Source organism: Akebia trifoliata, chromosome 10 (assembly GCF_017979445.1).
Source record: "Akebia trifoliata isolate Shusen 1 chromosome 10, ASM1797944v1, whole genome shotgun sequence".
Taxonomy (NCBI): domain Eukaryota; kingdom Viridiplantae; phylum Streptophyta; class Magnoliopsida; order Ranunculales; family Lardizabalaceae; genus Akebia; species Akebia trifoliata.
The window spans coordinates 5,528,986-5,545,130 of NC_141384.1; the positions used below are offsets into that span (position 1 = coordinate 5,528,986).

General features: G+C 34.4%; 1 protein-coding gene across 1 annotated transcript; it reads left to right on the forward strand.

The window, feature by feature from the left end:
* Window positions 1-14,573: 14,573 nt before the first annotated feature.
* LOC147392932 (transcription factor/transcription regulator) lies at window positions 14,574-15,945 on the forward strand. Its single transcript, XM_086456888.1, has one exon. It carries the CDS (start codon window positions 15,061-15,063, stop codon window positions 15,727-15,729), a length of 669 nt encoding a protein of 222 aa, XP_086313014.1. The 5' UTR covers window positions 14,574-15,060; the 3' UTR covers window positions 15,730-15,945.
* The last annotated feature ends 200 nt before the right edge of the window (window positions 15,946-16,145 follow it).

Below are 16,145 nucleotides of genomic sequence, written 5' to 3' on the forward strand. Positions count from 1 at the left end.
CTTTGGAAACAAAAATAGAATTTAAGCAAGTACTTAGACATCATCTACTTGAGTTAGGTCCATTATCAAAATAATAGAGTCCATCTTTTTCCTTAGCACTGCCAATCATCATTCCTGTGGTCAATTTGTAGACACCCCATTTTTGCACTCGTCTGATTAATCAACTCGTCAACTTAATCGCAACGATTCCCGATGATAGATGTTTATTCCAATGCTTTATTTTGTTACCAGATATGTTTCAGAAATCCGGATGAGGTATCTCGAACTGACAAAAACTTAGAAACCCCGCTATGTTAGGAAAATATGACCCCAGAAACATAGAAATCATCATTTTGCAGACAAAAAGAAGCTTTATGATAAAAATTATTAAAAAATGATCAAATTATCAAAATACCCCTAACCTTAAAATATCCCTAGAGCCAACGTTACGTTTAGAAAAACTCATTCAAACACATAAAATAACAAATCGAAATCAAATAAATCATTTTACCAATTTTCACAAAATTTGATAAAATTACGAAAATGCCCCTCATAAAGTTCACGACCATTTCACACAAAAAATTTCATAAATGATACAAACCAATATTTCTACTAAATTCCTTACAAAAAATCGATTCTAAAACATCCTGGAACATTGAAAAACGACTTAAAATGCAAAAAATCATCTCCGAGGATAAAACGGTAATTTCATAATTTTTATAATTAAAATTTTCAAAATTTATAAATAAAATATTAAATAATTAAAGTGAAACATTAATGAAATTAATTTAAAATTTTAAACTAAAAAAATCGATCAATTAGGTTCTCAGGTAAAATTGTTAAGGGTTTGCAAGATATTTCTTTAAGGGCCCCTCCATTTGGGGGTCCAAAGAATTAAAGATATAATAGAGGGAGGTTCTCTAAAAAATTAAAGTCAATCAAGAAAGACTAAAGTCAATATATTAAAGTCAATCAAATAAGACTAAAGTCAAAATTAAAGTCAATTAAGGAAGATTAAAGTTAAGATATTAAAGTCAATCAATTAAGACTAAAGTCAAAATTTTAAAGTCAATCAAATAAGACCAAAAGTTAAAACCCTAATAGAGTTCCAATTAAATAATAATTCTATTTAATAGAGTTCTAACTAAAATATAACTCTACCTAAAATAATTCTAATTAAAATACAACTCTACCTAAACACAATTCTAACTAAAATACAACTCTAACTAAAAAAATTATAATCAAACACTAATTCTATCTATATCAACCCTTAAAAAATCTATAAATAGAGGTCCTCACACCTTATTTTCGTATTAAATCATAAACCCTAGGAAAAGTAGGTCAAGAAGCCTCCCCAACCTTCTCAAAACCTTAATTTTGAAGCCCTAACTCCTTACCTAACATCCATACCTTAACTTTAGCTCAAAAAACACCCAAAAACCCTTCCAAAACACCTTCAAATCCATAAGAAAAATTAGAAAACTCACAAATCTAAGAAGAAGATACCTCAACTTGGAGATCAGAAATCAAATCCGGTGACGGGCGAATAGCAAGAAAATACATACGTAGATATTCTTCGTTGGTGTTGAGGGAATCGTTGTAATCGGCAAGGTAACTTTCTTTTATATATTTTTTATTATAATTATTTGTTATTTTTTGTCTATTTTGCAATGTAACCAATTTTTGGAAAGAAGTAGAGACCGGCACTTGCCGGGCGGGGTTGGTGCTTAACACCTTCCAACCCCGTAATGTGATCCCCGGACCCGTATTTTCTTTCGTAGATTAGTTGTCTTTGTGTTTAGAGTCAGTATTCGGTTCTTAGACCGTAATAATTAGGTGGCGACTCCCAAACCTCAAATATCAAAAGCGGATCCGCGCACCCCGCGGATCGAGGGCGCTTTCAGTGGCGACTCCACTGGAAAACATTGAGGATCAAACTTGAAAAATCCCAAGTATGGGATCATTGCTAAAACGACCTGGACTGTTTTTATTTCTAGTTATTAGTTTGCCAGTTTATTTTGTTTTGTTTTTATCCTTCTTTTTTTCATTCAATTATTGATTGTGTTTTTGGATTATGGATATTCTGCTTTTGCATATTATCATTTTTTTTATGGTTCAATTGAAAGTCATTCGGAATGACCCTAAATAATGTGAGATTTCAAAGGACTAGTCTTATTGAGGATGAGATAATAGTTTTTGGACAATGATTTTTTTTACGCACATGAATATATTTCGATTAAAAATTTAGGTGTGTGCTTGATTTGGTAAAAAAAATATTCATAAAATAATTGTTGTTAGGAATAACAAAGTTTGTTATTTGATGGCCGATGTGCGATGTACCCTTCAACAACATTTTCTATTTGGTTTTTTTTTTTAAAGAAAAAAATTAAAAAAAATTAAAAAATTTAACATGCTGTCCATTGGCAGCAAGGAAAAAACCCAATAAAAAGCTGGTTTTTAAGGTTCTGTTAAATGTGGGTGTGCCCTTAATAAAAAACCGATTTTAATCACCGAACACTTAATGTATTTAATGGGATGAGTGGTGTGCCATTAGAAAATTTCGTGTTTTGTTTTCTTTTATCTTCTTCTCAATTGAGAAAGAAGAAACAGAAGATGAGACAACAACGTCTCCTCCACTCTCTCTCTCTCTCTTTCAGTCTGTTATTTTCTCTGTGTGGAATCGAAGCAAACTGAGCATCAGCAATGGTTTTCGGCCTACTTCAAGCATTTTCAAATTAAATCCAGAGAAGGAAGAGAAGAAAAATAGAAGAATCGGAAGGAGGAACATGGACTGGGTCTGATAATGAGGAATACACCCCAACTACAGAACTGTTGGACGATAAGGAAGAAGAATATGGAGGAGAGGGGTTTGATTTTTTGGCTTTGAGAATCTGAACTTGGGACTTTCACCCTCATCTCGTCAAACATCTCTTTCTCTTGACCATGTCTAGAGCCCGAGTCAGAGGGCCTGTTTAAAGCTTTGAATGACTCCTATACCTCTGAGCTTCTAAGACTTAAATGCTCTTGAGTCGATAGAATCGTCGTTGGGCTCATTCCAACAACTAGAACAGATTGAAATGATGTTGGCCTTATTTGCCTATTCACCTTTTGATTGACTTTGTTGTCTCTAACAATATGAAATTCTCGGTTGATTCCGGCATCAGAACCCATGTGAGCTGTATTCTCTTTCTCTTTATTTTTATTTTTCCTCTTTACCTCGTATGATGGATCTCGGTTCAATAACGTCTATACTGTTTCAGTAGAATCCATATTTGTTTGAGCATCACATAAATATCAGAGACAGAATGATTTCTAACTACTCCTTTTATGGATTGGATCATTTTTCTTATATGAGCAAAGAGAATCTTAGTTTCAACTTTTTATTGTGAACCTACGACCATCTCGGTAAAGAAAAATGAAACTAAAACAGCAAAGAGCATGTGCTGTTAAGCAAAAAGAATAATAGCAAAGAAGTTGATTGCCTTCGTGTTTTATCTGGGACTGTTGGATATGATCAGATCTGGATGGTTGAAGATGATATCATAACTTATGAATCTTGAACCGGCGAGTTAAAAAAATAATAATATCAGTAATAACGCGGATTTTGTAGCATTGGGAAATTGCTTGGTTACTTGGATGGGTCCTGTGGACAATCTGATACTACATAATTTTTTCTTCTTTTTCTTTTTCTCTCTCTCTCTCTCGGCAACACAATTGCTTCTAACCTTATAAAATCAAATCGTAACGTGCGAGTTGGTGTGGTGATAGTATATTTTTTTTTGGGGCCATGTTCTTCATTGGTAATAGTTTTTGTTTAAAAAAAATAGATGAATAAATAAATAAAGTTTGTGTTAAAAAAAAATCAATTTCTTTGAAATAAAAGAGAATTTTTTTTTCTAAAAATAAAAATAAAAATAAAATAAAATAATAAGTTTTTTTAATAAAGAAATCCCTACCTCCAAATATCATTCTATTTGATATTGATTGAAATCTCGATTTATTTTGAGGTCACCCATAAATAACCCTTGATTGGATCATAAAAAAATATAAAAAAAGGTGTGCCTATTGCAGTGATTGGATCTGATCAATTATCATATGCTATGTTCAATTATTGATTTGCCATGATTTATGTATGCAGGAGATGTGCATGTTTTAATTTTGAATTGAACCATATTGATATGTTTTAATCTTTCTTGATTAATGTATACCTTTGCTTGTATGGTTTAATTGGATCTACGGGCCCATTTATCTGAAAAAGGCCCCGGGCACACCCCACCCTATTTTGCACACCACGTGCACGTTTACTGTTTTGCGCACTTACACGTCCCATATAGCCAACGTGGCACTAATGCGTGGCTCGATCTTTTCGGAGATGCGACGTCATTCATGAAACCACAACTCCAGTCACGTACCTTAGGGTATATCAAACTGGGGCATCAATATTGTCTGATCAGGCGATTCTGTGAGGTATATTGATGCACCCAGGCTGGAGCGACCGAACCTTTGACCTATTGTGAGCCACACAGTCACATGTCCCGATTGCCAACGTAGTACTAGTACGTGGTCGGTCCCCTCGTGGGATGCCAAACCATTTATGAAAGCTACAACTCTTGACTCGTACCCGTAGGTATATAAAAGATAATCCAAATATATCAATTGCACTTTTTGGTCAAAATCGATGCCTAAACGAGATCATGCCCCGCTGTACCCTACTGTACGAGGGGGATAGACTATGTCTATTCTAGACGAGAGGTATTTAAGTGGGCCCTTGCTCAGCATCGTGCGCCACCTCTCAACCGGAGATCAAACTGGCTGTTTTTGGCTTCAAAGAAGTGAGTTGAGGTTTTAGATTATCACCTATACGGTATATCAAACCAAGTCACCACGTACTATCCGATTGAGTACGCTCGAGAGGTATATAGGTGTCCTTGGGCAAGGGTGGCCAGATAAATTGCATTGCACGTAGTAAACCTAGAGTCTAGAAACCTTCCTATAGGTCACAACCCGAACTGACTATGGGTGTTCCCGGGTTGCTTTATTCAACCCAACCAACAGGTAAGTGGGTGGACTGATCCAGACTGTTCAAACTAAATCCACTATATCGGTCCGACCCAATCGGTGAAATGTACCGATCAATTTGAACCACTTAAACCAATTGGCCCAATTGACAAATGGATCAAACTGATTAATACCAAATCAGTTGGACTAATTGGTTTCACTTTTAAAGATCCAAACTACTTTTTATGGATAGATTCGATCTCAAGATCAAATTAATTTGTCTGATCAAATGTTCAATCCCAATCAGAAGTAGACCAGCGTCTAACCTTTCTCACTTTCTTGGTCACCACAGGCTTATAGTGTATTTGGATTCAATATTTTCCACCGGACTTAGACTATTCTATATCGAAACTTTAATCATGTGGTTAAGAGTCAAACCTTTAGAGTCAATGATTAACATTGGTTTACTTCCAATCAAGTGATAATTGGTCCCAAACATTCTAAATCTCCATCTGTACCACTTTGGGCCCGTAAAAAAAATCGTCTTTCTAGAGTACCATTACCAAGTAGTCAGTCTTTGCCACGAGAAGAAACAAATACCATGGATGAAACTGCGCTCCGTTAGATTTTAGAATCTTTTCAAGCACAGATTATTGCTTCTGTCCAAACACAAATTGAATCCCTTAAAATTGAAAAGGGAAAAGATAAAGCTATAGAACCTCAGGATGTGTTTGACCTCGTTTAAAACCAAGAAGATGATCATTTACACGTTGACCCTATCCTAGCTTATCGAATTACTCAAGTTGAAACTGCTTTGAAAAACATCAAAGACCCTGATGATCTTACTCTTGGATTAGGGGCAATGACCTTGTTTCCCAAGGTCCGTCTATCAGAAAAGTTCACAATGCTAGATATGGAGAAGTTTGACGGTATTGGATGCCCTATGACTCACTTAAAAGTATATGTCGGCATAATGCAATCTCAGGGTCTGAGTGAAGAACAGATGGCTCAACTTTTTCAAAAAACTCTTATAGGTCCTGCCCTAAGCTAGTTGATGTCATTGGACTCGTCTCGGGTAAGAACATGACATGAATTGATGAAGGAGTTTATTGGTCAGTATTCATTCAACACGGATATTGAACTCACAAGAAGAGATCTAGAAACTACTAAATAGAAATCCGGGGAAACTTTCACTGAGTTCATTGCTCGATGGAGAGCTAAAGCCGCTCAATTGTGGGACTGACCTCAAGATAAGGAGTAAGTCAAGATTATCCTCAGAAATCTCACTCCAAATTATGCCAAGTACTTGATGCCTCAGTATCTCCCCATTTTTCAATCTCTCCTTGAGGCTGGAAATCAAGTTGATGATGCTTACTCTTCGAGACTTTTTGGTAACCCGTTATTGTCAAAATCAACACCAATTGACACAAGAGCAGAGCTGTCAGGTTCCAAGTTGAAATCAGGTTCGGTGTTGTGCAACATGATTTTTCTCCTTGACTCGTCACGTTTAACTTTAGAGAAAACTTCCAAAATAGAGTGTAATGGCTTCCTATTGAGAATGTGGCCTCGTACCTCATCCAAACTCCAATTAAGGCCGATTAAAAACATGTAAACCCTGTTGTTTTCCTCTATCTGCTTGTGGCGAGTATAGTCGTTCAAATTCTCCTAGACATCATCATAACACTAATCAAGTTCCTACCATAACGTTACCAATTAATTGTAATAAGTAGTAACATCATAATCATTCTGTTTGGATCTCCAGAGTCGAGTTTTCAACTAAAAAACTTGGGAAGAATTCTCCAGGTCCTAATAAATATCTTGAACGACCTCCCAGACATCTTGAGCAGTGGAAAGAAATAGGTGAGGTTTTCCAATGGCAAGTTTCATGGAATTGATGAGCCAATCAATAATAAGAGAATTCTCAGATTGCCATTTTTTTAGAATAGGATCACCAGCAGCAGGTTTCGATATTTCGCCAGTCTAATGCCCAATTTTGCCTCTGCCATCAATCGCCAATTTTACGAACTAAGCCCACTCGAGATAGTTGTTTTGTAACCATGAGATAAAGGGTAGAATTTTGGGAATAGTAATCAACATAACAAGCATAAGAGGAATAATGAGATTGGGCAGAATGGTTTCAGAAGTACTAGAAGAAACGATAGTATTTCTTTGGACGCCGGTCATCGCCTACTTATACGACATCATCAAAAGAAGAAAGTAGAAAAAAAAAACACACGAGACTCTAATACAATGAAAGTTTTTTTAGAAGAAGAATTATTATTCTCATTATTTCAAGAGAAATGACTACAAGATAAATAGTAGAGAAATTACTAAAACAAATCAAATCAAATCAGCAAATCTCTAGGCTAGAAAATAGAAATTACTAAAATTTGAAATAGTAATTTCAGATTTTATTTACAAAAATAGAATTTCCTAATTTATTCCCTAGAAATCTGATAATAATTTATCAAAAAATAAAATATTAAAATAGAATACATTAATTTATAATTATTAAAATTATAATAATTTTTTGAATTCATCAAGGGATATGAAAATCGATGGTTGGACTACCGGTTTTCATGGGGGTATTTTCATTAATTTGAAAATCGACGAGCTAATCGTCAGTTTTGATGAGGGTATTTTTGTCAATTTGAAAATCAACGATCTAACTGCTAGTTTATAATTATTTTTTTGATAAAGTTGTAAAAAAAATTATTTTTTAATAATTATTAATTAATTTAATAATTTCCCCAAAATAAAAGATCATTATAAAAACTAAAGTTGTACAACGATAAACTAATGTTTACCAACATAAATTAACTATTTATGTTTTTTTTTTGTGTGCAAAGTTCGTCGAATTTTGTCCTCTACATTTCTATGACATCAGATCATGTATTTGGATATAACAAGGTAATGCAGTCAAGAAACTTTCCTTGCCAACTAGTAAGTAAAGTATTTTCTGTCCCAAAATTAAAAGTAAGTATTACAAAAATATGCTATTAAATTCTTGTTAAAAATGAGTAATTTTAAAAAGGGTCGAGTTCAAGAACCAATTACATAACCAAAGTGTTTTGTCCTATATGGACTAAAAGTTTTGGAATGAGCTAATTTTAGTTAGGATGATGTCCTCACCATAGAGATCATACTCACATAAAATCAGCCCATTCCAAAACTTTAAGCCATATATAACAAAACTTTGGCTTCCAATTTTGGTTGCTGAATGCTACCCTTTTAAAAATCCTTTAATAATTGTAGATAGTTGAGATAGCTCCTATGTTTGATGTTTTAGAATGACACTAATGATACAATATCTAAACATGTCAAAACGGGTTAAGTAGGTTGACATCCCTAACCTAGACACAACCCGCTTAAGAATTTAGACGGGTTGATACTATTATGACCCAAACCCAATTAGGCTTGACCCAAATGCAATAATTTCATGTCATTTTTGAGTAGTGAGTGCGGGTCATTGTTATGATTGCCACCCTTAAAAAGTTGAGGGTTCATTAGCCAAACCAATTTTATTAGGGAAAATTACTTAAAGGTCTTGGGCGCTAACTTTTCTTTTTAATTAGTCCCCTACATTTCAATGTGAGCTAAATGGTCCATTTACAAAATCCCTCTTTTTTATAATCAAACCTTCAACCAGATTTTAGTTGAAATTTTTGGTGAATGTACCAAAACTACCCTAACCGTTTGAGCTCGTCATTTTGCAAGAAAATCCTAGGTTTCCAGCTCCCAAATCATGATAGGGAGCTTCCATTCCTACCAAAAACGTGAAATAAAGAAGAAAAATTAATTTCTACAAGGTATGTTCAAGTATTTTTACTAGGTATGTTCTATTTAGGATTTTTACAATTTTTTTTTTACTTTGTTTTTGGAAGAAAATCCTTCAAATTAGGCCCATTATGTTCGAAATCATCAAATAATGTTGTTTTAACATGTGTGTGTGTGTGTGTTTTTTTTTGTGAAAAAATGAAAAAAAAAAAAAAAAAAATCGTTTCGGATTTACAGTGCCGAGGTCGCTAATAATTTTATATATAACTCGTGACCTCAATAATAATATAAGATGAATTCGATAATTTTATATAAATTATTGAGGTCAATGAAAAGTTTTATAAAAAAAAATTGCCAACCTCAACATTGATACTTGCGAAACGTGATTACAACATTAGAAATTAATAAGACATTATTTGATTACATAGATTCACATAAATAAAAAAATTTAAAACATTGAAGAATAACTTTCTTGAACATGTATTGGTAAAGGAAGAGTGGTAAAAGAGCCCAAAGAAGAAGCGAAATCATCAAAAAATGGTGGATTTGGAACAAATTAGTGCTTTAGTGGGATTGTTATAGAAGAAGAGAGCCAAAAGATACCAACAAGGGTTTGCAAATAGTAAATCAAGGTTCTTTTTTACCCCGCAGAAGTTAGCTAAGATGGTAAGGCACAACTGGGTTTGCTCCCCAGGTCGTGACTTCGAGTCTCTATATGCCCCTCCATGTAAAGTAGCTACTTACCTATTGTAACACGTGACAGGGTGGGATGGTGAGTGCGGCCCAGGTAGACTAATCTCACCTAAGGTGGGGGTACTCCCTGGGCTACCCAAAAAAATAAAAAATAAAAAGGATATTTTCAATAGTTCATAATTGAAAATGGAGGGAAATGTGGTTGAAGGACTGATTAGAACAGATGAGTTTTGTAAATGGACCATTTAACTCACATTGAAAAGTCAAGGACTAATAAAAAAGAAAAGTTAACATCAGTGTCAGTTAGTTAATTTTCCCATTTCACTACATAGTCAGGTCGGACCACCAGTTCAGTCCGGATTTTAAAACACTGCTTTTGTTTAGTTATATCGGGTCAGGCCTGCCCAAGGTACACCCTATAATAAATCTTACAGTTAGGGTTGTCAATGGATTGGGTCCGAGTCGATCTTGACCAATCCGGTAAAGATCTAAATTGGACCTGATACTGATCAGGTAACACTTGGATCGGGTCTGAATTGGATCAAATCCAATATGATATATAAAATATAAATTAACTTCATATATTTAAACAACATATATTATATAATTTACTCACTTTCTCATATTTTAATTATCAGATTGGGACCCTATTGGGTTGGGACCCCGTTGGCTCAATAACAGACCCAATTGAATCTGTACTGTAACCCAAATACTTGATTCTAATCCGATAACAAGTTATTGCAATGGATGGAATTTCGGGTCTGATCCGATCCACAGACAGCACCTAGTCTCTCTGTGTCGAGTAGCATTACATGAAACTGCATCTGCTTTTTTGCCCTCTCTCTCTTTCTCAAGCCCACGTTAAAAAAAACTTTTTAAATCAAATCCAATGGTTGGAAATCACCAATCAAACTATCTTTTTTTTAAAAATAAAAAATAAAAAATTGTGAAACAATCATAGAGTGTCAACTAAGTGTACTCAACATCTGAAGTGGGCTATGATGACTATGATAATGATGATGATCAAATGGGCCCACCCTGGGCTTGCTTGTACTATGGTTTTTTTGTTATTTTTTTTATTTTGTCATCTATATTTGGACCAACATAGCCACCCATGATATTGTTAGGGTTGACACATAAATGGAAATATGATCCATTATTTTGTAAAGTACTGTTTTTTGAGATGCCCCACACTTGCACATGATGAAATTATCAACAAACATCCAAAAAATGCATACATACAAAGGCACCACATGGATGCAAACCCCTCCATGTGCTCCAACTTCACTACCATCCAATTTTCATTAAATGTTCATAAAACCACTCTATTAATCTTAATCTACTTACAAGCAATGACCCCACCTTAATTCCTTTAAGTTTGACACATTTTTAATTTTTTTTTTTAATTTCCTTCTTTATCATTCGGAGAGTTGAATGATGAAATAAGTCTTATGTTACTAGACCCAATCTTCAAGAAATGTATAAATTGTAGAAAATTTGGGTGCAAGAATCAACGATAACGGTCAAGAACAAAGAAAATAGATTGTAGAATTTACGTGATTTGATAAGATTGCCTACATCAAAGAACCAACATTAACAATAAAAAATAAAGAAAACAAATTGTAGAATGTACATTATTTGACAGGATTGCCTACATCAACGGGCATGAGATAAACTAAGGTTAGAATCTCTCGCTCTCACTTCCTTTTGGGGATAATTAAAATCTCCCTCATAGAAATCTTAAAACAAGTTGGCTGTAAATTTATAGTCTGTTAAGAAAAAAGTAAGAATTGACCTTTAGATACCATCAAAAGGTGAAATTGCTCTTGGTATTGTGAAAAAATTGAAACAACAAAGATAACAACACACGCACAAACACAAGGATTTACGTGATTCGGCATGTGCCTACGTCCGTGGAATAGAACAAGAACAATCATTATTTTCTCTTTTGTTTTACAGCCCTACATTTATAAAACACTCTCCACCTTAAAGAAAATGGTAAATGTTTCATCCTCTGTATCTCCTTAAAATACCATTCCCTAACTCCCTTCACTGCCTTCTGGGGGGTGCATTCAAACAATCTTAATGGATGTCAATCAAGTCCAAGCAATGCTTGAACTCGGTTGTTGGAACTGGCTTAGTCATCATATCTATTGGGTTGTCATCTGCATAAATATTCTTCTTGTCAGATTTGCATCTTTGATGAAGTGGAAACAAGCATCTATTTGTTTGGTTCTTGTATAGTTTACATCTATATGTTTGCATTGCTCCCTGCAACTCTATGTAGAACAACATAATACAAGACATTTACACAAACATGTATACAATCCATCCTATCAAATATAATACCACCAACACAATACAAGGCTAAAAAATACATATCTGACAATAACGATGATTTTTATCCTCTCAATAGGCAAGCGGCCTCGCTTATAAAAATTTGGTTAATTGATGAACACGACTCTTCAAACTTTTATCAGATTTAAATAATTGTTATATTAGTTTGTAAATTAAGACGCAAGGAATCCAAAATTTTGTTTGATGGTTTTTCAAGCAACATCTTGTCTCCTAATCAATAACTATTTCGTTGACTTAATTATGTTCACAAATATATAATTCTATACAAAGTCGGATGATACAATCACATTTATGGTACTAACCCCAAATAGTCGAGATAAGACATGCATCTATGATGATAATGGAAACGATCACTGATAACCTGCTCGCAGGTTAGGTCCCTAAGGTACAATGTAATTATAAGGCCTATTGAGGTATACCTTACCAAATTGGTCTATAATGAATAATTATGAGTGTACAAATGTAGTTGACATTAGGGAGCATGGCTTTTAAGTTAAAACTTTTTTAAATAAGCAAGAATACTATTTCTATGAAAAAAAACCATTTATGGGTATTTCAATCGAGGTACCAGAACAGGGTATTAGTTCTTTCTCTAGTTCTTGATTAGGTTGGAGTGGAATATTAATGAAACTTGACAAAGATGGCTAGACTATAAATTGGATTTCAAGTAAACTTGGCTTAACTCAAATCGACGTAGACTAATGTTATGTGGATTTGCGCATTTCCAGATAATATTATTTTATAACATAGAACTTTTAAGATAATTCCTCTATTTATTTATTTTAAATATAGTTTTGACAATATCTATTTATATTAAGATTAATTTTTGTTATTGTATGGCTCATCTAGCCTAGCCAAGCCGGGTTCTTCCAACTTGGTAGTGGAATGACAATGTTAACACTATGTGAAAATTGAAAATTTTGACACGAGAATTTGACGAGCCAAAACTCACAAATTTTAGAAACTAAATTTTGACGTACGGCTCATGATTATTGAAAGTTTTTATATTCCCCAATTCGACGGCTTAGAGTCATCAAATTTCTGCTATTCTCCATTAATTTGACGGTTTCAATCCGTTGAAAAAATATATATTTGACAATGAAAAATTTGACGCCTTGATCCGTCGAATTTTGTGAAATTAGATGGCCTTGGATTGTCAAATATAGGTTTTTTTCACATTGTGTAAGAGGCCGTTTGGATAGAAAGTAAAAAGTGAAAGTAGCTAGGAATAAAGTTACTTTGAAAGAATTAAAGTGACTCTTAGAAAGTAGAAAGTAGTTTTTTTTTCACTTTTTAAAAGTTAAGGATTTTTTACGTTTTTTTAAAGTAGTTTTCTAAAATAAATCTAAATAGACTTTATAACTTTTTAACTTTCAAAATTCAAAATGTTACTTTTTTGTGTAGATCCAAACGGGATCTTAAGTGATTTTGACAATGACGTATGAATTGAATGAAAACTATTACAAGGTGCGGTTGAATATTGAAGGGACTTTTCTTGAGTTTAGTCAGATTTCCAACTGTCTAAAGCCTCTCCTATTCCAGGTTTCTTGTGATAGCTCTACAACTCTGGACCTTTGTTTTCACTTGGATTGACAACCTAATAGCTCTGACTTTTCTTTCTATCATTGTTGTCCATATCTACCTCTCACTACCTTTGGCCTCTTCTACATTGGGGGTAGGGTATCCTACATGATAGTCCTTTGTCATTAGCACCTCAAATTAAGGATTGTATGGGTCTACCACCAATCACTGTGGATACAGAATTTGGGAAGTAGTAGTAATAGTAGTTTGTGGCCATTAAGAGACCACATAGAGAGAAACAAGAAAATGGGTTATGGGGTCTCAACATCACTTTATTGGCTCTCAAAACAGGTAAATTAAGTATGTGGAACTGTGGGTTTCCACGTCGGCGTAAGCGTATCATAGGTAAAGTGACTTTTATTAGAGTAATATTAAATGTGATGCATTGTAATAAAATGTATATTAATAATCATATCGTAGCCCTATTAGGGTTCTTCAAATTAAGATCAGTAATCAAAGAATCATTTCCTTGACACGCACAAATGATTGATTAATGTTTTAACTTGCAATTTTTATAGTTAATTTATAGTCATTGGATTTGAAGTCTTTTTTTGATGAATTAAATATAGTGGCTAAAAAACCCATCAACCGATTTGTTTTTCTTCTATGTAGGTCCACCAAGAGGTTGGCCTAATAGTATGAGTCAATATAGGCTTATGTAGGAAAAACCCTAAGAAGATTAGGGCCCATAGGTAGAAAGGGGTTTAATGTGGGAAAGAGTGGGAATGGCAGTGATAGGTGTGAGTTGGCTGGATTGAAATATACAGAGAAAATAGGCAAAAGAGGTGGAGAGTTGGAGGTTTTATTGGGGGGAAGAGAGGGAAAAGGGTACTTGTTTGGAGTCATGTGAGGTCATTTATAGTGGGGTTTGGTGTCTTGTTCCCTAGTGCACATGGGAGGGAAACCATCTTTTGGTAGGTGTGGAAAAGCAAAGGAGCATGTGAGGCCATGTGACACTCCAATACTCCTGATTTTGTACACAAATCCTTTTGGAAGGTTTATCGCCACTACTCTCCAAAACTAACTCTACTGTTAGGGTATTGCATCTCTCTCTCTCTCATAGATATTATTTCAATTTTTTCTTACATTCTTCAATTATTCATGGGCTGGCCTCCATATGTCAAGACTTGTTTTGGCAACCATAAGCCTTTGAGGCTTTGAGCTTTAATGAGGACTATAAGGTGAAGCTTTAATTTGGTTACTAGGACCACATCCAATGCTTTGTTTCAAATCCTTGGTGCTTAAATGGAGGGCCAATAGTCACTAGTGCTCGGTACCACCTTAGGTTCTCAGAAAAATTTGAAGATAGTAGAAGCAAGCAAGCTTCTTCTTCTTCTTCTTCCTCTTCTTCTTTCTCATTTATTTTTCTTATTACATTGTAGTGTCTTTTAGTTTATATCTGTTCTCATCCCTTTATACTTTGTTCTTCTCTTTTTCTTCCTTCACCCCCCTTTTTCTTAAGCATTGTTCTATATTTTTATGATTATTATTTCCTTCCACAGTTTCTTCTTTTATTTCTTTCCTTTGTATACTTGTTTAGTATAATCACCACCATCTATTGTCATTGCTATCTCCTCCTACTTTTCATTGTGTTTTGTTGTAGTTAATAGTGTTGTTGTTTATCATTTATAATCATCTTCTTCCAAGTTATAGTGTGGTCACCTCTTTGCTTGAATGGAGGAGGGACAAACAAGTAAGCGAAGACGAGTTTACTCGTTCGAACCGAACAATGTATTACGTGCCATTTTCTCACAAAAATACTTAAATTTTTTGTTGCCAGCTTTGTTGAAGATCAGTAGGGAGAGATCTTGTGATGAAAAAAAAGAATGTGAAATAGAGAAGATTGTGAGATTTGAGGTAGACATGGCATTGGTGTTATCAGCCGACACATTTGGATGGAGTCGTGCCTTAAAACGCAAACTACTTGAGAGCGACATGAATATGAAACATCTTCATGCACCCACACAACACCAAACCTCGTTAAGCCTACTTCTTACATATAAACCCGATGGCACTCTCATCATTAATAAAGAGAAGGCAAATCATATTTCACCAATGCTTCCACTTCCAAGGCAACTGACTCCAATTGGGTTTTCTCATAATTGTAACTCTAGTCCAAGTTTGGAGAAATTGAAAATGTCGAAAAGAGGACAGTGGGGAAGAAGAAGAACGCGTGAAAAGGGTGAAAAGGAGGAATTCGGGTGTCGTTTAAAGACTCTAAGAAAGCTTCTTCCTGGTGGGGATGAGATGGGGGTGAATGAAATGCTCTCAGAAGTGGAGAGTTATGTGGTATGTCTTGAGTTACAAGTGAGTATCCTTCAATCACTAGTTGATACACATTGAATTTGTTTATGTGTGGGGTTAAATCTCTATCAAGGAATAAGCATTGAGAAGAACATAAATGAACATCAACATTATTATATATTGTAATTTTGAGTATGGTTGTGTAAATATAGATGGACTTCAGCCTTTGTGGAGAAAGATCTATCACTTCTAGGTTCTCTATTTCTCATTTTGGAAATGTGAAAACTTGTTCAAACATAAGGTTTGATTTTGAAATAGTGCAGCAATCCTTGGTACAGTTTCTGTGAGATTCCTAATGGAAGGGAAACCCTAAAACAAGTTTGTCAATATAATCATTACCAATAGAATACAAGCACATACAAATTTCTTTTTGTTAGGCAGCCATGGGATAGTGGTCAACGATGAAGGTGAATTCAACAAGGTTTTAATGTATGTCATGGAAACAAACACCACAG

Bases quoted from the DNA above. Each gene is read 5' to 3' on its own strand.
- LOC147392932 (XM_086456888.1), top strand. From the start codon at position 15,061: ATGGAGGAGGGACAAACAAGTAAGCGAAGACGAGTTTACTCGTTCGAA.